The sequence below is a fragment of the Macrobrachium nipponense genome, chromosome 44, assembly GCF_015104395.2.
Source record: "Macrobrachium nipponense isolate FS-2020 chromosome 44, ASM1510439v2, whole genome shotgun sequence".
NCBI lineage: Eukaryota > Metazoa > Arthropoda > Malacostraca > Decapoda > Palaemonidae > Macrobrachium > Macrobrachium nipponense.
The window spans coordinates 51,809,797-51,828,790 of NC_087221.1; the positions used below are offsets into that span (position 1 = coordinate 51,809,797).

At 46.9% G+C, this 18,994-nt stretch overlaps 1 protein-coding gene across 1 annotated transcript in view; it reads left to right on the forward strand.

Moving 5' to 3' along the window:
• Nucleotides 1–387: 387 nt before the first annotated feature.
• The window catches only part of LOC135204370 (ribonuclease P protein subunit p14-like), a 29,599-nt gene continuing 10,992 nt past the window's right edge, over nt 388–18,994 (forward strand). The window contains exons 1-3 of the mRNA XM_064234594.1: nt 388–475; nt 9,382–9,473; nt 11,139–11,226. Coding sequence (XP_064090664.1) covers nt 9,424–9,473; nt 11,139–11,226 — 138 coding nt within the window. The 5' untranslated portion in view covers nt 388–475; nt 9,382–9,423. The remainder of the gene's footprint in view (nt 476–9,381; nt 9,474–11,138; nt 11,227–18,994) is intronic.

Sequence of the window (18,994 nt, forward strand, 5' to 3'; positions counted from 1 at the left end):
TTCAACACTAACCGGCTAGCTATCCTATTGCTGCTTACCCTGACGTAACTTGTAAGGTAAGTTGCGGAAAGCTTATGGAAAGCCACTTACGTACTAAGGAGGCTAGGAAGCTGTTAGGTACCTTTAAGATGGAGTCAGTTTTCTTTGTGGCAATAGCCTATGGTCCTCTGGATTCCCTACCCCAAATAATTCATGACCCCTCCGTTTGCATACTACCCTCAGGAACTCCTTAGCTCCCCTTACCAAACCTAGCCAAGGATGGTAGTTTCCATGGGATTTACCCCACCCAAAACCCTGCATTCCCATCGTGTCCCCCTTACCGTAGGGTAGAGTTCAAAGGTAAATTCTAGGTTGATTACAGGAGGTGGAAAATTCTATAGAAAAACGTCAACTGCCATAGTCTAGCTCGCCGCAGAATACCGGCTTAGATGTACTCCATTCCTCTCATATGCAAGCATCAAAAAAGGGCCTGGGGGTGAGTGTAGAGTGATGGGACAGGTTTTGCAGATGTAAATAAACCTAACCTTTCCAACCTCAATAAAGGCGCTGCACCCCTTACCTGGGCAAAGGGTCCCCCCCCCCCCCCCCCACCCCCCCCCCCCCCCCCCAAAGTAACATTATATGAACATTGGAGACAATGGATTTAGCTTCCATTCACAGGTAGTCCAATTGTTCTGCAAACTGCTAAATGCACTTGTGATGAAACCTTGTTAAAACTTATTTTACCTGGTGGGTGAAAATTTATTAACACATTGTTGCTTGAAATATTCCTTCTTTGCTCCACCATGAAGTGTGTATATTTTCACATCTCTTGTCAAACATTTTCTCCAATAGAGGAATGACTAAACTTTTCATATCCTTACCTTCAACCACTTTTTACTCTTTTACTTTTTCTCCATTCTTGTTCCTTTCTTCAGTTATACTGTTCACCTTTTATAACTATTACCTATTGCAAGTTCCACTTTCATCTTGCTATCCAACCATTTTAACTTTTTCTTTTCACTGTTTTAATTGCTGAATGGCCAAGTGCCCCAGTGCTTGGCTTGACAACCTGAATTTTGTAAGATGAACAAAACACACTAGACTGAGGCTGTCTTCGTATTATATTTTTACTTCCCAATCTTGGACTCATCCACTTTCACTATCCTGCAATGTCCATTCCATCAATACGTGGGAAGTTCCCAAAGTAATCATTCATAATTTTAGAACATTAAGACCTCCAGTAAATTAAACTTTGTGCAGTATCTTCTCTTCCTTGCATAGGGTGAAGAATACATTAAAGATCTCTCACAAGAAGTCTGGTAGGTCTTTTGAACGAGTGCTTTTCCCCAACTTTTGGGGAAGGGATGGTGGTTGATTAACTAACCAATAAGGGGTTTACAAGTAACAGGTCTCCTCAGGACAGTTCTCATAGGTACTGGGACAATCTGTTTGGTTGTTATTATAATGCAAGCCAGTTTTCTGAGATTTGCTACAGGATCTGGAATGTGTACATATGATTTCATCTTCTTTGTTCTTCCATGGCCTTTGCTAGTTTGTCTTTCACTAAACATAGGATGGCTGACCATGGCTTAGAACCCAGTTTTTTTATGGGTTATCTCTGGCCTGTGGTACATAAACCAGCATTACCAGTATACTGATCTTATGCCACAGTTCAGTGAGCATGGTAACCCTCTTGCTTGTTGTATGTGGCAAACATTTTGGAGCCACAGCTACTGTCTTGCTGTGATCATACTGGGTCTCCATTGTGAAATTTAATGCAGTTATTGTATGGTACCCTCAGTCTCCTGCGTCTTCTCGGACAGCATGCCTGCCTATTGCTCATACACCTGTTCATTATGTTTTTTACTAGGTTCCAATGACTGATTATAACTCAGGCTGAGGAACATACATAAGTTTGTACAACTAGGAAAGATACTAATTACTGTGGTATAAAAATGTGTAAATCACATTTCATATACTACATTTAATTCTATATTCTTTTTCTGTTTGTTTATTAATATAGAACCTGGAATATATAGTAATGAGGGCTGTTACTTGATGGTTGTATGTACATGTATGGTCATTCACTGTTTGTTTCCCTTGAATTAAAAATTCTTGATCGGATATTCCACAAGTATGTACCAGTTACTATTGTTTAAAAAAAAGTATGTACGTACTGGTAATCACTGTGATATAAAAAAGGTTCGTTTCATAGAAAATAAAGTCTGTTGTTTTCTTGAACATCATTGATAAAAAGTAAATTTGATTTTTATGAATAGAACTTACCTGGCAGTTATATATATATAGCTATAGTCTCTATCGGTTCGGCAGATTTTTCAAAACTCGCGGCAACCGCCGAGTGGTAGGTGTCCGGTTAGGTGGTTAACAACCCTTACAGGGTGGTACTTGGAACCATTCCCATTTTCTATTCCTCAGATCATCTCTGCCGGTTGGACTGTCAACATCGTTGTTAGTCCTCCGTCGGGTTTTTCGCTCGCTTCCCGGTGTCGCTGTATTTCTACTGAATTGGTGACGTATTCTGTGGATTGGCAATCGCTTTTGGCTTTATTTTGGTTTATTCTTTGGATGATTCTTTGATTTGAGATGTCTCAGAAACAGTTTCGAGTGTGTGTGAATGAGGAGTGTAAGGTGAGATTGCCGAAGGCTTCGGTCGATCCTCACACTGTTTGTTTGGGGTGTAGGGGTTTTGAATGTGCCTTGGATAAAAGATGTAAAGAATGCGAGGGTTTGGATGAGAAACAATGGTTGGATATGAACCGCTATGTGCGTAGATTGGAATTAGATACAGTCAGGAGGGCTTCTAAATCTAAATCTAAATCTAGGTCTGGAAGTGAAGCTAGTGTAGACCTTTCCATTCCCTTAACCCCTGTATTATTAGAACCTGCTCCTGAGGTAGTAGCTCCTTCTCCTGTAGCAGGACCTGTAGCTACTTTGGATGACCCTCAGTACGTCAAGATGGCGGCTGAGATGCAAATTCTTAAGGAGCAACTTACAGCCTTAAAACAAGGTAAGAGTGAAGGTGAAATAAGTGATAGTGCTTGTGAAAGTGCAGTGGAGGTGGCGACTGATCGATCCTGTCATGCCCCTAGGTCTAGACCTCTACCAAGCTCCCAGGACCAGGGGAGAAGGTACGTCGATGACCGTAAGGGGGTGAGAGGAACTGATCCTCGGTCAGCCGTCGCCTCAAGCAGTCCTGTTGCGTTTTCCCAGGCTGCTTATGACCGCCACAGAAAAGGCGTGTCAGAAGTGGTAGCGTCTTCTCCGAGCCCCTCTCCTCGACGCAGATGGCAGTATGAGGAGTCGAGACCGCTCAAGAGGAGTTGGAAGCAGCGTCCTGATCTGACGCGGTTTCGTTCGCCCCATTCTAGTAGATGGAGTAGCCCGGAACTGTTTCCTTCTGATGATGGCTTGGACGCATCGCCTGCGAAAAGGACGAGAACTAGAGAGGATGATTCTCCGCAGGACGCATAGAGACATGAGAGATCTCCTCTTCCTTCAGGTTACGGGGAATTCTCTAGAGAACCTTCTCCTTCCTCCAGCATACCTCGACGCCCGTCTCCTTCGGAACCGCAGGACCTAGCAACGGTAGTGAGATCGTTCATGGCGGTCATGCAAGAGCAGTTGACTTTGCTAGTAGAAGCTTTTAATCGCCCTCCTCTCCAGTCGGGCAGACGTAAGGATGACAGGCTGCCAGTGAAGAGATCAAGGGAGGAAGCGCCGTTTCAAGACGTTGAATAACTCCGTCCCCGTGATGTCAGGAGGTTACGATACTCTTCTCCTGCTAAACCTTCCCTCGATTCTCTACGCCACATTAAATCTAGCTCTCGTCGCCTCTCCTCTCCTTCACCTAGACGACGAGATACGGACTTGGTAGCTCGTCACGACGACACCTTCAGGTCTCTTCACCAGGAGAAAAGCAGCGCTCGTTCCCTACAGTCTGTCGCTCAACAGCACGTATCCAAAGTGGGTCGGCAGGACGCATGCAGCGCTCGCGAACAAGACGCATACAGCGCTCGCGGACAGGACGCATCCGCTGTTGTACGTCAGGACGCATCCAGTACTCGTCTTCAGGACGCATCCAGCACTCGTCATCAGGACGCAACCAGCTCTCGGTGACATGACGCATCCAGCTCTCAACGCCAGGACGCAGCCAGCCCTCGGCGCCAGGACCCATGCATCTCGCGACGAAAGGACTCTCACAGTGCGCTAGCAAAGAACGTATCCAACTCTTGAAGGAAGGACGTATCCAGCTCCTGATGTCGGGAAATAGATAGCGCTCGAGGCAAAGATGCAGCAAGGGATCGGCCTCAGGATGTACCAGCCGTTCGGCGCCAAGACACTTTGGACTCTCGACGTCAGGACGCTTCCAGTTCACGACGCAAGGACGCATCTGACGTTCAGGAATTTTCGCCTGACACAGGTGTTCATCAGCAAGAATTTGATGAAGGTGCACACGACAGCTCGGATCAACAAGGACCTTCCGACTTTGTTCCTTCTACCCATAAGGATAAGGAGATAGAAGGTCTGGAATTAGAAGAAATTTCAGAGGATGAGGATAAACCTTCTAACGCGGCTGCAGACTATAAAGTGCTTTCTCGCTCCCTCCTTGAGCTGTTTGGAGAGGAACTTAAACCAGCGGCGCTCCCCGTTCTCCTCAGTCACAGTTCGTTAGAAGGCAAGTCGCAAAAAACAGTCAGCCTTCATCAAGATGAAGTTGTCTATTTCAGCGAAGAAGGCAATGGCAAGAATAGGAGACTGGTTGAAGGAACGGAGACAAGCAGTGAAAACCACCTTTCCTTTCTTCCTGGCTAAGCTGGCGTCTAAGGCGGGAATGTGGTACGAGACTGGAGAAGCTCTTGGCCTGGGAGTACCTGCCTCCTCCCAGGGGGACTTCTCCGGTATTGTAGATTCCTCAAGGAGACATGCCCTCAATTCAGCGAAAGTGATGTGGTCCATGACGGAGTTAGACCACTTCGTTAAAGGTATATTTCGATCATTTGAAGTATTCAGCTTCTTGGACTGGGCCCTGGAAGTGCTGGCCAGGAAAGCAGAACACTACAGGCCACAGAAATGGAGGAGTTAAACTAGCATTATGGCCTGTATGGATAAGGCACTGAGGGATGGAGCGAACGAGATGGCTTCCCTGTTACGGCGGGGATTTGAAGAAAAGAGCGCTGTTATGCTTCTTCGCCACCAAAGGAGTTACGATCGCGCAGAAGGCGGAACTCCTTTATGCCCCTCTCTCGGAACATCTTTTTCCACAAGCTCTGGTTAGGGATATTACTCTTTCTCTAACTCAGAAGGCCACTCAAGATCTTTTAACTCGCTCTGTAAGAAAGGGTCTTCCGGTCAGTCAGGCATCAACAAAGAAAGAAGAAAAGAAGGTTTTGCAGCCTTTCGAGGTAGGCTCCAACCAGGACGGATTTCAGAGGAAGAAGACAGGACACAGGCGGACGAACAAGCAGGAGATCGTTTAGATCCCGTGCTAGGAAATGAGTTACAAGTCCTCCAGTCAGCAGTAGGAGCAAGACTGTCAAGTTTTTGGCAGACTTGGAAAAGGAGGGGGGCGGACACCTGGTCCCTCTCAGTCGTCAGGGAAGGTTACAGATCCCTTTCTTGAAATAAAAGCCACCTCTTTCGGAACACCAAGAGCCTTAGTGGCTCAATACTCCGGACGCTACGAAACAAGAGGCTCTCCTAGATCTAGTAGACCAGATGCTAGGAAAGGGAGCCATAGAACCTGTACTGGAACTAGAATCACCAGGCTTTTACAATCGCCTGTTTCTATTACCCAGAACTTGGGGGATGGAGACCCGTTCTAGATGTCAGCGCACTGAACGTCTTTGTAGAGAAGACAAAATTTACTATGGAAACGACTCAGTCTGTGCTGGTAGCAGTTTCGTCCGCGGGACTGGATGGTGTCCTGGATTTGCAAGAGCGCCTATTTTCATATCCCCATCCACCCGACTTCAAGGAAATTCCTAAGATTCGTGGTTCAGAACAGGTGTTTCCAGTTCAAGAGCCCTTTGTTTCGGCCTCAGTTACAGCCCCTCAATTCGTTTCACCAGGGTAATGTCGAACGTAGGCGGCTTGGCTTCCATCAACGAAGGATAAGGGTATCCCTATACCTAGACGACTGGCTGATAAGGTCACATCGAAGAACAAGTGTCTGGAGGACTTAAGAAAGATGTTTCTGATGACCCAGGAACTGGGACTCATCATCAACAAGGAGAAGTCCCAGACCGAACCGACGTCAGACAATTCTCTATTTGGGGATAGTTCTGGACTCAGCTCGTTTTCGGGCTTTTCCTCTCAAGAGAGGCAGAACAGTGCCTCGAGAAAGTGCAGCAATTCCTAGGGAGAGAGAAGTGCTTGGCGAAGGAGTGGATGAGTTTGCTGGGCACCCTCTCCTCGCTTGAGCAGTTTGTCTCCCTGGGAAGGTTGCACCTCAGACCTCTGCAACACTTCCTTTCAAGAGTATGGGACAGGAGAAATCAGGAGGACTCCTTTTCTTTTCCCATTCCAGCAGACGTCAAAAGACAGTTGAGTTGGTGGCTGGATCCCACAAAATTGAGGGAAGGAATATCCCGCCTAATACAACGAAGAACCCAGGACCAAGTGTTGTTCTCAGAAGGACGCTTCGGGAGTCAGGTTGGGGAGCAACACTGTGGGGAAACAAGGAAAGCATCGGGCTCTTGGGAAGTGCAAACAGAAAGGATTGGCACAACTCAACCAAAAAGGAAAAGAATTTGATTGGCCATACCTCATTCGGTTTAAAAGCCTTTCCAAAGAAGTAGTTGTCCTCGGGGAAGTCTCTAGTAGAGGTCAACTCGGACAACACCACAGCCCTGGCGTACATAAGAAACAAGCAAGGAGGAACTCATTCTCTGTCCCTATACGAAGCAGCTTAGGGAACTCCTTCTATGGACGAAGGAGAATGGAATAAATCTGTTAACGAGATTTGTACAGGGACAGAAGAATGTGAGGGCAGACATGCTCAGCAGAAAAGGGCAAGTTCTTCCAACAGAGTGGACCCTCGATCTGCAAGTTTGCAGGAACTGTGGAGTTATGGGGGAGGCCATCGATAGATCTCTTCGCCTCCAGCAAGAACAAGAGAATCCCCAACTACTGCTCCCTGTACAGGACAAGGAAGCAATAGCAGTGGACGCCTTCTTGATGGACTGGACAGGGATGGATACTTATGCGTTTCCCCCGTTCAAGATCATCAAATCTGGTCATCAAGAAGTTCGCCCTTCTCTCGAAAACAGGGAGAATGACCCTGATAGCACCTTTTTGGCCAGCAAGAGAATGGTTCACAGAGGGTAGTGGAGATGCTAGTGGACTTTCCAAGAAGCCTTCCTCCAAGTCCAAAGCTTCTCAAACAGCCCCACTTCGAGAGGTATCATCAAAACCCCCTCGCTCTACAGCTGACTGCATTCAGACTATCGAGAAGCTTGTCAGAGCGAAAGGCTTTTCTGAGCAAGCGGCTAGAGCTATCGCAAGAGCGATGAGGATATCTTCGCAGAGAGTATACCAATCGAAGTGGGAAATTTTTAGATCTTGGTGTAAACGACACAAAGTGTCCTCAACCACTACCTCTGTGAGTCAGATTGCTGATTTTCTTCTGTTCCTCAGACAGGAATCTAAGCTGGCCATATCCACGATAAAAGGATACTAAAGTATGCTTTCAACAGTCTTTAAGCATAGAGGCATCGACCTATCACTAAATACGGATTTGAAGGATCTCTTGAAGTCGTTTGAAACGACTAAACACACAGTAAGACCCCCGGCTTGGAATTTGGATGTGGTTCTGAAGTTCTTATGCGGTAGGAAGTTCGAACCCATCTCGCAATCGACCCTTAGAGATTTAACTAAGAAGACGTTATTTCTGATGGCTCTCGCCACAGCAAAAAGGGTCAGCGAGATTCAGGCGATGGAGAAGCACGTAGGCTTCAGTCAAGACGGAGCTGTATGTTCCTTAAGGCTCGACTTCCTCGCTAAGAATGAGAACCCATCCAAACCCTGGCCGAGGACGTTTGAGGTTCTTAACCTCACAAACTTGGTGGGTCAAGAGGAGGAGAGACTCCTCTGCCCAGTTAGAGCTCTCAGGACATATTTGTCACGGACCAAGAATTTAAGAGGACCTTCCAGTGCGTTATGGTGTTCCGTTAAAGATCCTCAAAGGCCCCTCTCGAAGAATGCATTGTCATTCTTCTTGAGGGAAACAATTAGAGAAGCTCACCTCTTATGTGAGGAGGAGAACTTCGGTCTCTTAAAAGTGAAGGCCCATGAGGTGAGGGCTATTTCTACGTCTTTGGCATACCAGAAGAACATGTCAGTTAGACAAATAATGGACTCGACATTTTGGAGGAGCGACTCTGTATTCGCTTCTCATTATCTCAGAGAGGTAAGAGTAGACTACGAGTGTTACTCTTTGGGCCCATACGTAGCTACTTCTTCGTTATTGGGTGAAGGAGTTACTACCTCCCCTCAACCTTAACTTTAGTTTGACATACCTTTATTGGGGTTTGTGTTTTTATGGTTGTCTGAGGAGTGGTCTGGTCGAGATGGCACCCTCAGTCTAGCTAGATAGATAAAATATCTAGTCTGCAAGGTTAGGTGGAGTTAGGTGAATAGGTAGTGCAGAAGTCTAGTCACGTAGTTGGTCTCGCCCCGTTTGACAGACTCTATTGAGTGGTTTCAGCATAGCAGGTCTCATCCTGGCTGGCGCTCCTAAGGGAAAGCGGCTCAAGAGGCAGGAACTTTTGAAGTCAGCTACCTTAGCAGGTAAGGAATCAAGTTATAAACCTACAACTTTTAGTTGTTTCCCCAACGATGTTGGCTGTCTTTCACCCACCTCCAAATGTGTGAATCAGCTATATATATATAACTGCCAGGTAAGTTCTATTCATAAAAATGAAGTATTTATGATAAAACAAAGTTTTATGAATACTTACCTGGCAGTTATATATATATTTTAAGGCCCACCCACCTCCCCTCAGGAGACAGGTCGGGCAAGAGATTATCTGAGGAATAGAAAATGGGAATGGTTCCAAGTACCACCCTGTGAGGGTTGTTAACCACCTAACCGGACACCTACCACTCGGCGGTTTCCGCGAGTTTTGAAAAATCTGCCGAACCGATAGAGACTATAGCTATATATATATAACTGCCAGGTAAGTATTCATAAAACTTTGTTTTATTATAAATACTTCATTTTGTAAACTATCTATACATACAGATAATTTGAAAATATTTAAGCACCAAGTGGCATAAATTACCATTGATATTCTTGACCTTCATCTCTCCATTCTTATAAATTCAGTTACTGTATCTAATGTGATCTGAATGGTATTCATTTTAGAATTTTAATTGCAGTGGTGTGTTTTGATATCTGCTTAAAAGACTTAGAAAATAAAAATGAAGATGAAGGAATTGGACTGCAGTCATTGGTATCTTGATATTGAGATGTAAGTATTGTTTTCTTTTGGTGTATCAACTAATTTGCTGTGTCCTAAAACTGTAAAAATGCATATATCTTGATAACACAAACCCATCAGTATACATTTACCTATCCTAGAGCCAGAAGCTCTACACTGAAAAACATTCACTGGGCAGGGCATGCAACCATGTATAGATCATTTGCTTAAGAGGCTAATATTTGCCAATTTCATTTACCTATTGACTATGTATATATTATTACAGTATTTTGGTGTCTTTCTATAGGACATTTTCTTCCCTCTAGTGTATCCAGATTATTTTCCCTTTCATTCGTGAATCTGAGTGTTTCACTAATCATGTTATTTGGATGTGTTACTGTTTTTATGTCCTTGATTACCTGGAACAGTTATTTTGTTCTGATTACTAATGTGCTGAATTTTATCTCAGTATTGTATTAGGCATTCACAGGATCATCCATTAGAGGTAACTAGAGATTCTATAAGCATCCTAAGTAGTGGCAAGACATTAGCAAACCTACTTGTGGGAGTTCCATTGGTACCTCCTTGTCTGGAGCTTCTCTTCTCCAACACCCTTTATGCTGGATTTGGCTTTACAAAAAGATGGTCTAGGGAAGTAGTCACAACCTTTTAGAAATGAAGGCAGTTCTTGAAATCCTGGACCATTAAACCTTTGCCAACATCAATTCACCAAAGTCCTGGAGATAATGTCTGATGACTTGACTATATATTCTTCAATGAAGGTGCCTGCTTGCAGTAGAGATCTTCCTTAGGTGGAGAAGAAGAATGCCACATTGATCATTAGGTTTGTCCTCGGCAAGTGTGGAGAAATCAGGAGTTTAACAGCAGAGTGGACACTCCACCTAGACGTGTGCAGAGCTTTGAAAGTTGTAAGGCGCACTGCAACTTGTTTGATGAGCAATGTAGCTGTAGGGCATCGCTTTGAGGGAACTAAATAATTGAGAGATGTCAAATTTTTTTTTTTTTTTTTTTTTTTTTTTTTTAAATTTTTTTTTTTTTTTTTTTTTTTTTTAACTTCAAAATCTCAAGTATCCAAGCTTAAAGTCAAGGGTATGAAGTGAGATTTTTTTAACCTGTGGCTTATAGACATGACTTGGGATGTGAATGCAGTTTTAAATAAGATCACTAAGAAGTTATCCCACTAGGCTTGTTTGTTAGGCTCATGACTTCTGTTGGTTTTATTTAACCTCAACTGATTTTCCAGTGGACCATGAAATTCCATCCATATCCTTATGATTTTTTTTTTTTCAATGATTTTTTTGGGTACGTATTGAATATGTCCCACCTAAATACTATCTACCTAGGTTCTAGTCAAGTAGTGGATTTGTGTTGAAACATTTTTTTTTTTTAACAAACTTGTTTACTTAAAGAATGACCAGTTTTTATCATGAAAGGCACTGTAGAACCTGAATGGATGATGAGGAGGAAAACAGGACTGGGTATTTCTGAAGCAAATTAAATAGGACTCAGTATTTCTGAAGCAAATTTAGGTTGTCAACATAATTGGTTTGTATGTAAGAATGAAATATTTTAAAATGGCAATTAAATTCATCTTTCATTGTTAACTGAACTGTAATTGCTTTTGCATCTTTCTCTTTGTTAGTAACTGAATTTTAACTGCTTTTGTGTATTTTTTTTTATCTTTGTCATCAATAGGGACTATGGTTCAGATTTGGATCTCTTGATGGCAGTTGATATATTGAAGTTTTTTATGCTGTCAGCTGTAAAAACTATGTTTGGAGAGGTAAGGAATTCTGTCAATTTGTTTACTGTACTGTAAGGTATATACAGGCAGTCCCCGGGTTACGACGGGGGTTCCGTTTTTGAGACGCGTTGTAAGCCGAAAATCGTCGTAAGCCGGAACATCATAAAAGCCCCTAATAAAACCTTGCTTTTAATGCTTTGCATGCATTCAAAACTATGCAAACTGCATTCTTTTTGCATATTTCATCAAAAAAACCTTCAAATATTGATTATTTTGCATTTGTTCCGATACGTAATACAAACCCTCGGTCCTTTAACAATAGGAAGTAGCTAGCGGCAGCTGGAACGGTCGTAAGCTTCGAACAAGGGGAGAACGGTAGTTAACTGCTTGTCCGACAAATGAAACTGTAAGTACACTGTTTTCATTTTCATTACTTAATTATGAACCAACATGGAGTTATCGCCGTAGATGCGGCGATTTCCTCTCTTTTCATGAATTGAACCCTTGAATTATGTCTCGGTGCCGAGGGCGGGCGCGCTCGCGCCGAGTCATGTATTTTGGGCGAAAGTGTGTAATTGAAAAATGTAAGTACTCTTTTCATTATATTTTTGCCCTGTGCGTTCGTTACCGAGAGTGTGATTGCGCTCGGCACGAGCCTTTTAATTTTGTATAATAGAATGCAATGAAAGTGGATTCGCAAATTGGAATATTCTTTTCATTTTCATTTATTTATTTGCATGAAATTTTAATTTGGATCAATTTTTCGTTCTTACCCGGGAATTGATCCTTACGATTTTTTTATGTGAATATGAAATCGCAAGTGCAGTATTCTGTTTCATTTTCATATATATTTTATGATAGCATCATATTATTGGATCAAGTTTCCGTTCTTACCCGGGAATTGATCTTTTCCCTAACTTTAAGTTCTATGAAGTGAATCGCAAGGGCAGTATTCTGTTTCATTTTCATATTACTTTTCACTGCTGTGCGGGGGTAGGGGAAGCGAAGGTCTGCCAGGAAGTCGTCGGAAAGCTCTCCCGCGACTCCCTTGGTATCCGATTCTTCGTCTTCCTTCCTGCCCCCCGCTCAGCTTCTTCGTTGTATTTTGTATTTGGGGTCTTCCTTGCGTTCGGGGTGGGGCTATGTCTTCCCCCCGTGCGTGAGGGAACCCCTCTTACTAATCTATCTATGTTACCGCAGGTGCTACATCCGTGGAGACGACCTTGGACAGGTATGGACCACCGCGGAGGCAGGGCGTGCCTAGCATCCACGGGCTGCTGCAGCGTCTAGCGAGGTCTGGGGCGGTCTCCACTACTACCACGGCCGCTTATGCTGCTCCCCCCCCTCCTGGTCTATCATCCCATGCTGTGCGATGACGCCGTCTGCCGCTACTAGGGCCGCAGCCGTACCGAGGTGGGGTTGCCGCCGCCGCCTGTTTTCTTCGTGTTGCCTGCCCCAGACTTCCGCTGTTCCAGCAGCTCGCCCCTGGACCGGCCGCCAGGACCCAGGTTCCGCTGGCTGCCGATGATCTACGAGGCGATCGCTGGGCCTGCCGTACCTGCCGCTGATGTGATTCCCGCTGTTGGCTTGGCTGTCCCTTCTTGGGTCTACCGCTGCCGCTGTTCCTGCCGCTCCTGAGCTGCGGTTGCTGTTCCTGTCGCTCCTGATTCCTGTGCCTGTCCATGCTGGTCCTGCCCACGGGGTGTTCTTCCCAGTCCCAGGTCCTTCCGGACAGGTGCAGTCGGGCCCTGTTGCTTCGGCAACTGCCCCGGCTCCCTCCTGGATGGAGGACCTGACGACTGTCCTGCGTGAGCTGACGAGGAAGAGGAGAAGAGGAAGCTGTCATCTTCGTCTTCATCGTCTGCTGTTGCCTCTTCCCCTTCCTGACTTCTAAGGCCCATAAGCCGAAGAAGAAGAAGGCTGCCTTCCCCCCTAAGAAGTCTCCTGCGGGAACTTCTAAGGGCCCGTCCCACCCCGGTGGGTCGGGGGGTCCTTCTGCTGGTCCTCCTGCTCTTCGGGAGCGGGGCCCGTCTCCCCTTCCGTAAGGAAGAGATAGACGGGGACCAGAGGAGTATCGGTTAGCTCTGGTACTTCCTCGCCTGGTGCTAGCGGCGATGCCGCTACGCCAGGTTCCGGCTCGGTCTCTCGTTCGCGAGAGATCCCGAGTGTACGTTCTCCCTCGGGAGACCGTGCAGCCAACAAGTTCCGGACGCCCAGAGTTTCGCTCGGCGCCAAGACGCGGCACGGAGCAGAAGGCTGGTGAGAGACGCTCAGGTGACTCTTGCCAGGCCAGCGGCCGCTCTTGCAGCGACCAGCTGGTAACCCGGGGGTTTTTTTCCCCCCCCCCCCCCTAAGAAGGCTCCTTCGGGACCTTCTAAGGGCAGCCCGTCTCGCTCCGGCGATTCGGGGAGCTCTTCTGCTGGTCCTCCTGCTCCTCGGGAACAGGGCCCATCTTTTCTTCTACCAAGGAGAAGAAGACGGGGACCAGAGGAGTACCAGCTTCGGCTGGCACTTCCTCGCCTGGTTCTAGCGGTTCTGCCGCTAAACCAGGATCCGCCTTGGCTTCTCGTTAGCGAGAAGTACCGAGTGGACGGTCTCCCGCGGGAGACCGTCCAGCCAAAGTCTTGACACTCGAGCTCGCTCGCCGCCAAGACCGAAGCGCGGAGCAGAAGACTAGCGAGTGTCGTGCAGACGACTCTCGCTAGGCCAGTGGACGCTCTCGCAGCGACCAGCTGGCTGCTCGGTTGACGTGACGGTCGCTGACCAGCCACGGGTTGAGGCGAGGAAGGGGTCCCCGCGGTCGTCGGTACCAGCCACGGCTGGTACCAGCGGCTCGACGCGCCGAGAGGACGCTCGCCGGTCTCACCGCGACAACGAGCCTAGCAGGTCACCTGACGCCGCTCCCATCGGGACCGGGCGGAGACGGTAACCAGCAACAGCTCGCCTGACGCTAGAGATCAGCGTCGACGTTCTCAGCCGAGGCCTCTCGCCCCAGGCGAGCGGCAAGGCTAGGCCTGCTGCTCGATCGCCACTGCGGGTGGACGATCAGCAGCAGCCCTCCAAGCACGCTGGTCCTGCCAGCGAGCTAGGGGAGCGTCAGGTCTGCCTCTCCTGTACCTTCAAACCTCCTCGGGCTACACCGGGAGGAGCGAGGTACCTATGAGTGATCGCGAGGAGGTTGCGCGCTCGCGATCCGCTATGACGCCGTATTGACCAGGCACGGTTCTAGGACCGACCAGGACATACGCGCAAGTAGCTGGAGGCGACCGTCAGGGGTCTGCCGCTGTTCCTCCTTCTGAAGGAGGAGTATCTCGGGATCTGTTCTTGTTGGAGGGACTGGACGGTCCTACTCCGCAAGACACGGTTACTCCCGAGATACAGAGGAATTTGCAGAAGTCATTAAGCTGATTCGTCAGCATAATGACCTTGCGGAAGGATTGCCGCTCCCACCAGCAGAGCCCACGTCTCTGCTCGAGTCGTTTGGGGCCCGCCCAGAGGGAACCCAAACCGACGGGGGTGGGTCTGCCGCGATCGGAACTTGCCGATTCTGTCTCGAACCAGAGTCTCTCGTCTCCGGACAAGAAGGCTCTCTCAGTTCTGGCCGGTCGATCAAGCTACTTCCACCTCCTCTACTGCGACAGCGGCGTTTCTACGTGTCTTCGGACACCGTATTGAATAACTCCTTCGGTCCTCCTGAGAGGTTTCGACCTCGACGAGGACTGGAATGAGTCGGAGGGACGGTATCGGCTCTCTCCTGTCAGGTGTCGATCAGCCCCACCCAGACGACGTTCACAGTGGCGGCAGACCCTTACCTACAGTGAGAGTTCGTTAACCCTCCGCGGGGAAAAACGTTTTCTCCTGACGATACGTTTTCCCAGACTCTGAGAGGCCATCGCCGCAAGGCGATGGCTGTTCCTACTCTTCTCCAACTGCTAGCTCCACTGGGAAGGCGAGCGAGTATCCAATTCCTCCCCCATTCCCTCTCTCCTTACGGTTACGAGGGAAAGGGGAGGGATCCTACAGAGATTTCTCTGTAGGATCCCACGTTCGGGACTGCGCTACCGGGGGGACCTTCGGGTCCTACCTGACGTAAGCCCCGGTCGTTGAGGAGGAATCCTGCCCCATTCTCGATTTCTACGGGAATCGAGAGGACCATCAGCCGATATCGTTTGACGAATTCGGTGGGGGTTTCGCAGACTGCTTAGAATTCTACGGAATTTCTAACGCATCAGTGTTCGAGTTTTACGATCTCCAAACACTTAAACGCTTGAGACCACGGCCAAAATGTGAGCGGAGACGAGAATCCCCTATATACCACGATAATCGGGAACCTCGCCTATGCTCGAATTCCTGGAATTTCTAGCATGGGAAGAAGAGACTGCTGCTGAAGAAACTATCTCACAGTAGGCGACCAACTGGACTAGAGAAGATCGGACGGGAAATATCCAGTTTGGCTTGAACTATCGTCTTAGTATTCTGTTCACCATTGAAGCTTTCCTTCGAGGAAGACTTCTCCTTCACTCTCTTTGATAGAGATCGAAGGTAGTCGATCTCCAATCCGTTATTTTGTTTTCTTGAAGGAAAGAATTTAGGAGGGAGATCGTTGTTCAGAATCCTACAAATATACTACGTATATTAACCTCGCGACATGATTCTACTAAGCAGTTGAATTGTCCGAGGGGTAGGCGCATATCTAGTTAATCTACGGATTGCGACTTATAAAGAGAAGTATTCTAATTGAACTGCAACTCGGGGTTGCCTGCAACCTCCCAGGAGTTTTCAGTTTCAATTTTATATACTTATGGTTTTGTCATGACAACACCATTTCAATGTTTATATTTACCGAAATTCGTTTCGCCTAAATATAATTGCTCGAGCATATCTTTTATGCTCGGTAGTTCTAGCCGAACGCATTCCTTCGTGGAATAATGGATTACCTGGCAACTCAGGATGACGAGTCAGCGAGAGCTCAGGCTCAACTACTGCGTATTGAACTGCCTGATAGCAGCTCAGTATCAGCTGGGCCTCCGATATGCACGGTCAGTTATGTCTCTCTCTGCCCTGCTTTGATTGACTACCGAAAACCGTATCTCTGCCCAACAATCATGGACTTAGGTCTCTGATTAACGGGGATTCTCGCAATAATGAAGGACCATCTACTGCTTGTGACGCTAGATTCCATCGCCTTCGACATTGCGAGAATTTTCAACAGAGATATCTCTTGGACTCTTTCATCTTTCTGTTTACTGGCACAGGTAACAGAAGTCTGTACAAGTCTCCCGCTGCATCGCACTGCAATAATGCGAATTGATTTTGCAGACATCTGAGTTTGTCTTCAAAATATCTCTTATTCGTAGGTGTACAATTGTTCATTGTTCAACCGAATTACGAGATGTGTCAGAAGACATCGCCTACTCTCCGACCTGACAGCTCTACTTCCAAATGTTCAGCCCATGAGAAGCAGTTCGTCAGGCGGCTTTCCCCTGTGTTTTCATTACTGAAGAACGCCCCGCTTTCATTGCAACTACGACTTCTCACCGGACAGCAATGAAATAGCGGTTAGCGTTTTCAGTCATTTGTAAGCACAGGTTAGAATCTTGAGAATTCTTCTCTCGATTCATATGTGAAGACGTAGGTTGCATTCGGCTATCTACCTTCGTCTTCAACGGTACATAGTGTTGTTTCCTTAGCTGAGATTCAACAACCATGAGATGTTTACCTTCAGGGACCTCGGTCTCTAGAAGGCAATTGACTTTCGCCTGTTGGGCACATGCCTTAAGAGAATCATCACCTCGCTGTCCGGCATTGGTGACAAACAAATACATTATTTGTTTGGTCTCTCGGCATAAAACCCTTTAAAGGCGAAGGTTCACGTGACTTACTCGGATGCTTTGACAACTTGCCTCCTACCGAACGCAGGTCAGTCGGCGGCTGTCAGAGCGGCCGAGTCAGTTACGAACTACACTGTTGGACGTTAGTTCGGTTGTTACAGAGCAATCATTACTTCGTTTAATAGCTTGTCACAGTACCCATACCATTGACACCCACCATGGAGTGTCGGTGTCCTATCCACTAACCGAGAACTTCGCTGCATGGGGATAGGAGGATGCGAGAGACTTCGTGGCAACGGACAGACCAGTATGGGTACTGGACATCACCGAAGTAGAGAAGAGGGATAGGTCATGCGACTATTTCCTTCTTTTCCTCTGAGGAACTACATGACTTCTCCTGCGAAGTCAAGCATCCAGGGGATGGGGATCCGTGACGCTCGATTTCGTACCGAACTTCGTTAGCGAAGACTCAGAACCCTTCGGTCCCTGACGATTGGTTCGAGTCGTTCACAATCCCCTCCCTAATGGACTTCACCGCCTTCGATGCGAAGGATGAGATGCTGCCTTGTCCGCAAGAACTTCTCCGTGGCGCAGGTACTGAAGGCAGGGGTTCTGGTCAACCAGACCACATGCCCTTCCTTTCTACCTTCGGGATATTGCCCACAGGTCCTTGGATCTTTTATCCTTGGGAACCCGTGGTTGGACTGCTCAACACGTTGTGTAGCGAACCCAGACCCTCGCAGGCTGAACAGCATCGAGTCCTGGTGTGACCATAAGAATGGATGAGTGAATGAGAGTGTGACTGGCTCCTCTTCCCATCTTTTCTTCCCCTCTACCTGTGGTTAGAGGGACACGGTCGTCACCCTGCTGGATAAGGACAAGATGCAGGTGAGCTACTCAAACAGAGCCCCATCCTATCCCTTTCACTAGGGATAGGAGCGTATACCACCACTTCCTTCCAACAAGGGGGGAGGAAGTGGATGCCAGCTTGAGACAACCCATACTTTATGTTGCCTCTTGCAAACAGGAACAAGTTCTTGCTTGCTGGTACGAAGAGATACGCTTGCCTCTCTCTTAGTACTCGGCCCAGAGGTCTGACCATTGATCCTGCGGTGCACACCCCGATCAATCGGACAGAGGCTTGGATCCCTCCCTCGCTCTTACGACCAGGGAGGCATTCCAGGGATGGACGAACACCAGTCTGTTCATCAAAAGACTCAGATTCCTCCCACCAAGAAGTGAGTCTTCCTATTGTTAAAGGACGAGGGTTTGTATTACGTATCCAAACAAATGACAATTTGTCGAAAATTGCATTTTTCCTAACTATAAAACAAAACCTGAGGTCCTTTACATATAGTCCATCCTCATGCCACCCCTCACTCTGCGTATTTTTCATGGGCCAAAAGCAAAAGTGATTTGTTTACCTCCCAGTCGCGCGGCGCGCGACTATCGGACAAGCAGTTAACTACCGTTCTCCCCTTGTTCGAAGCTTACGACCGTTCCAGCTGCCGCTAGCTACTTCCTATTGTTAAAGGACCTCAGGTTTGTATAGTTAGGAAAAATGCAATTTTCGACAAATTGTCATTTTTGTTGTCATATTTCTTCTGCCAGATGAGCATTGTAGGCCTTTGTAACCTGGAAATAATTTCTGATGAATATAATTGAAAAGTGCCTTAACCTTGGAACGTTGTAAGCCAAACCCGTCATAACCCGGGGTGGAGCTGCCTGTAATTTTTAAAACAGCTAATTAAATTTTTTTCCTACATTTCTGAAGGCTTGTACATTAATAAATACTGTTTTAGTTCCAGAAACATACAATTTTGTGCCTTGCTGTATAAGAACTTGTGCGCATACTTAAAACTACAGGTTTAATGTTCACATTGTGCCACTTTTGTAAGGTGTGCATAAGCTATATTATCCTGTTATAAAAAGTTTACCTTTAAGCCCTTATATAAATTTTATAATTCAAGGTACTT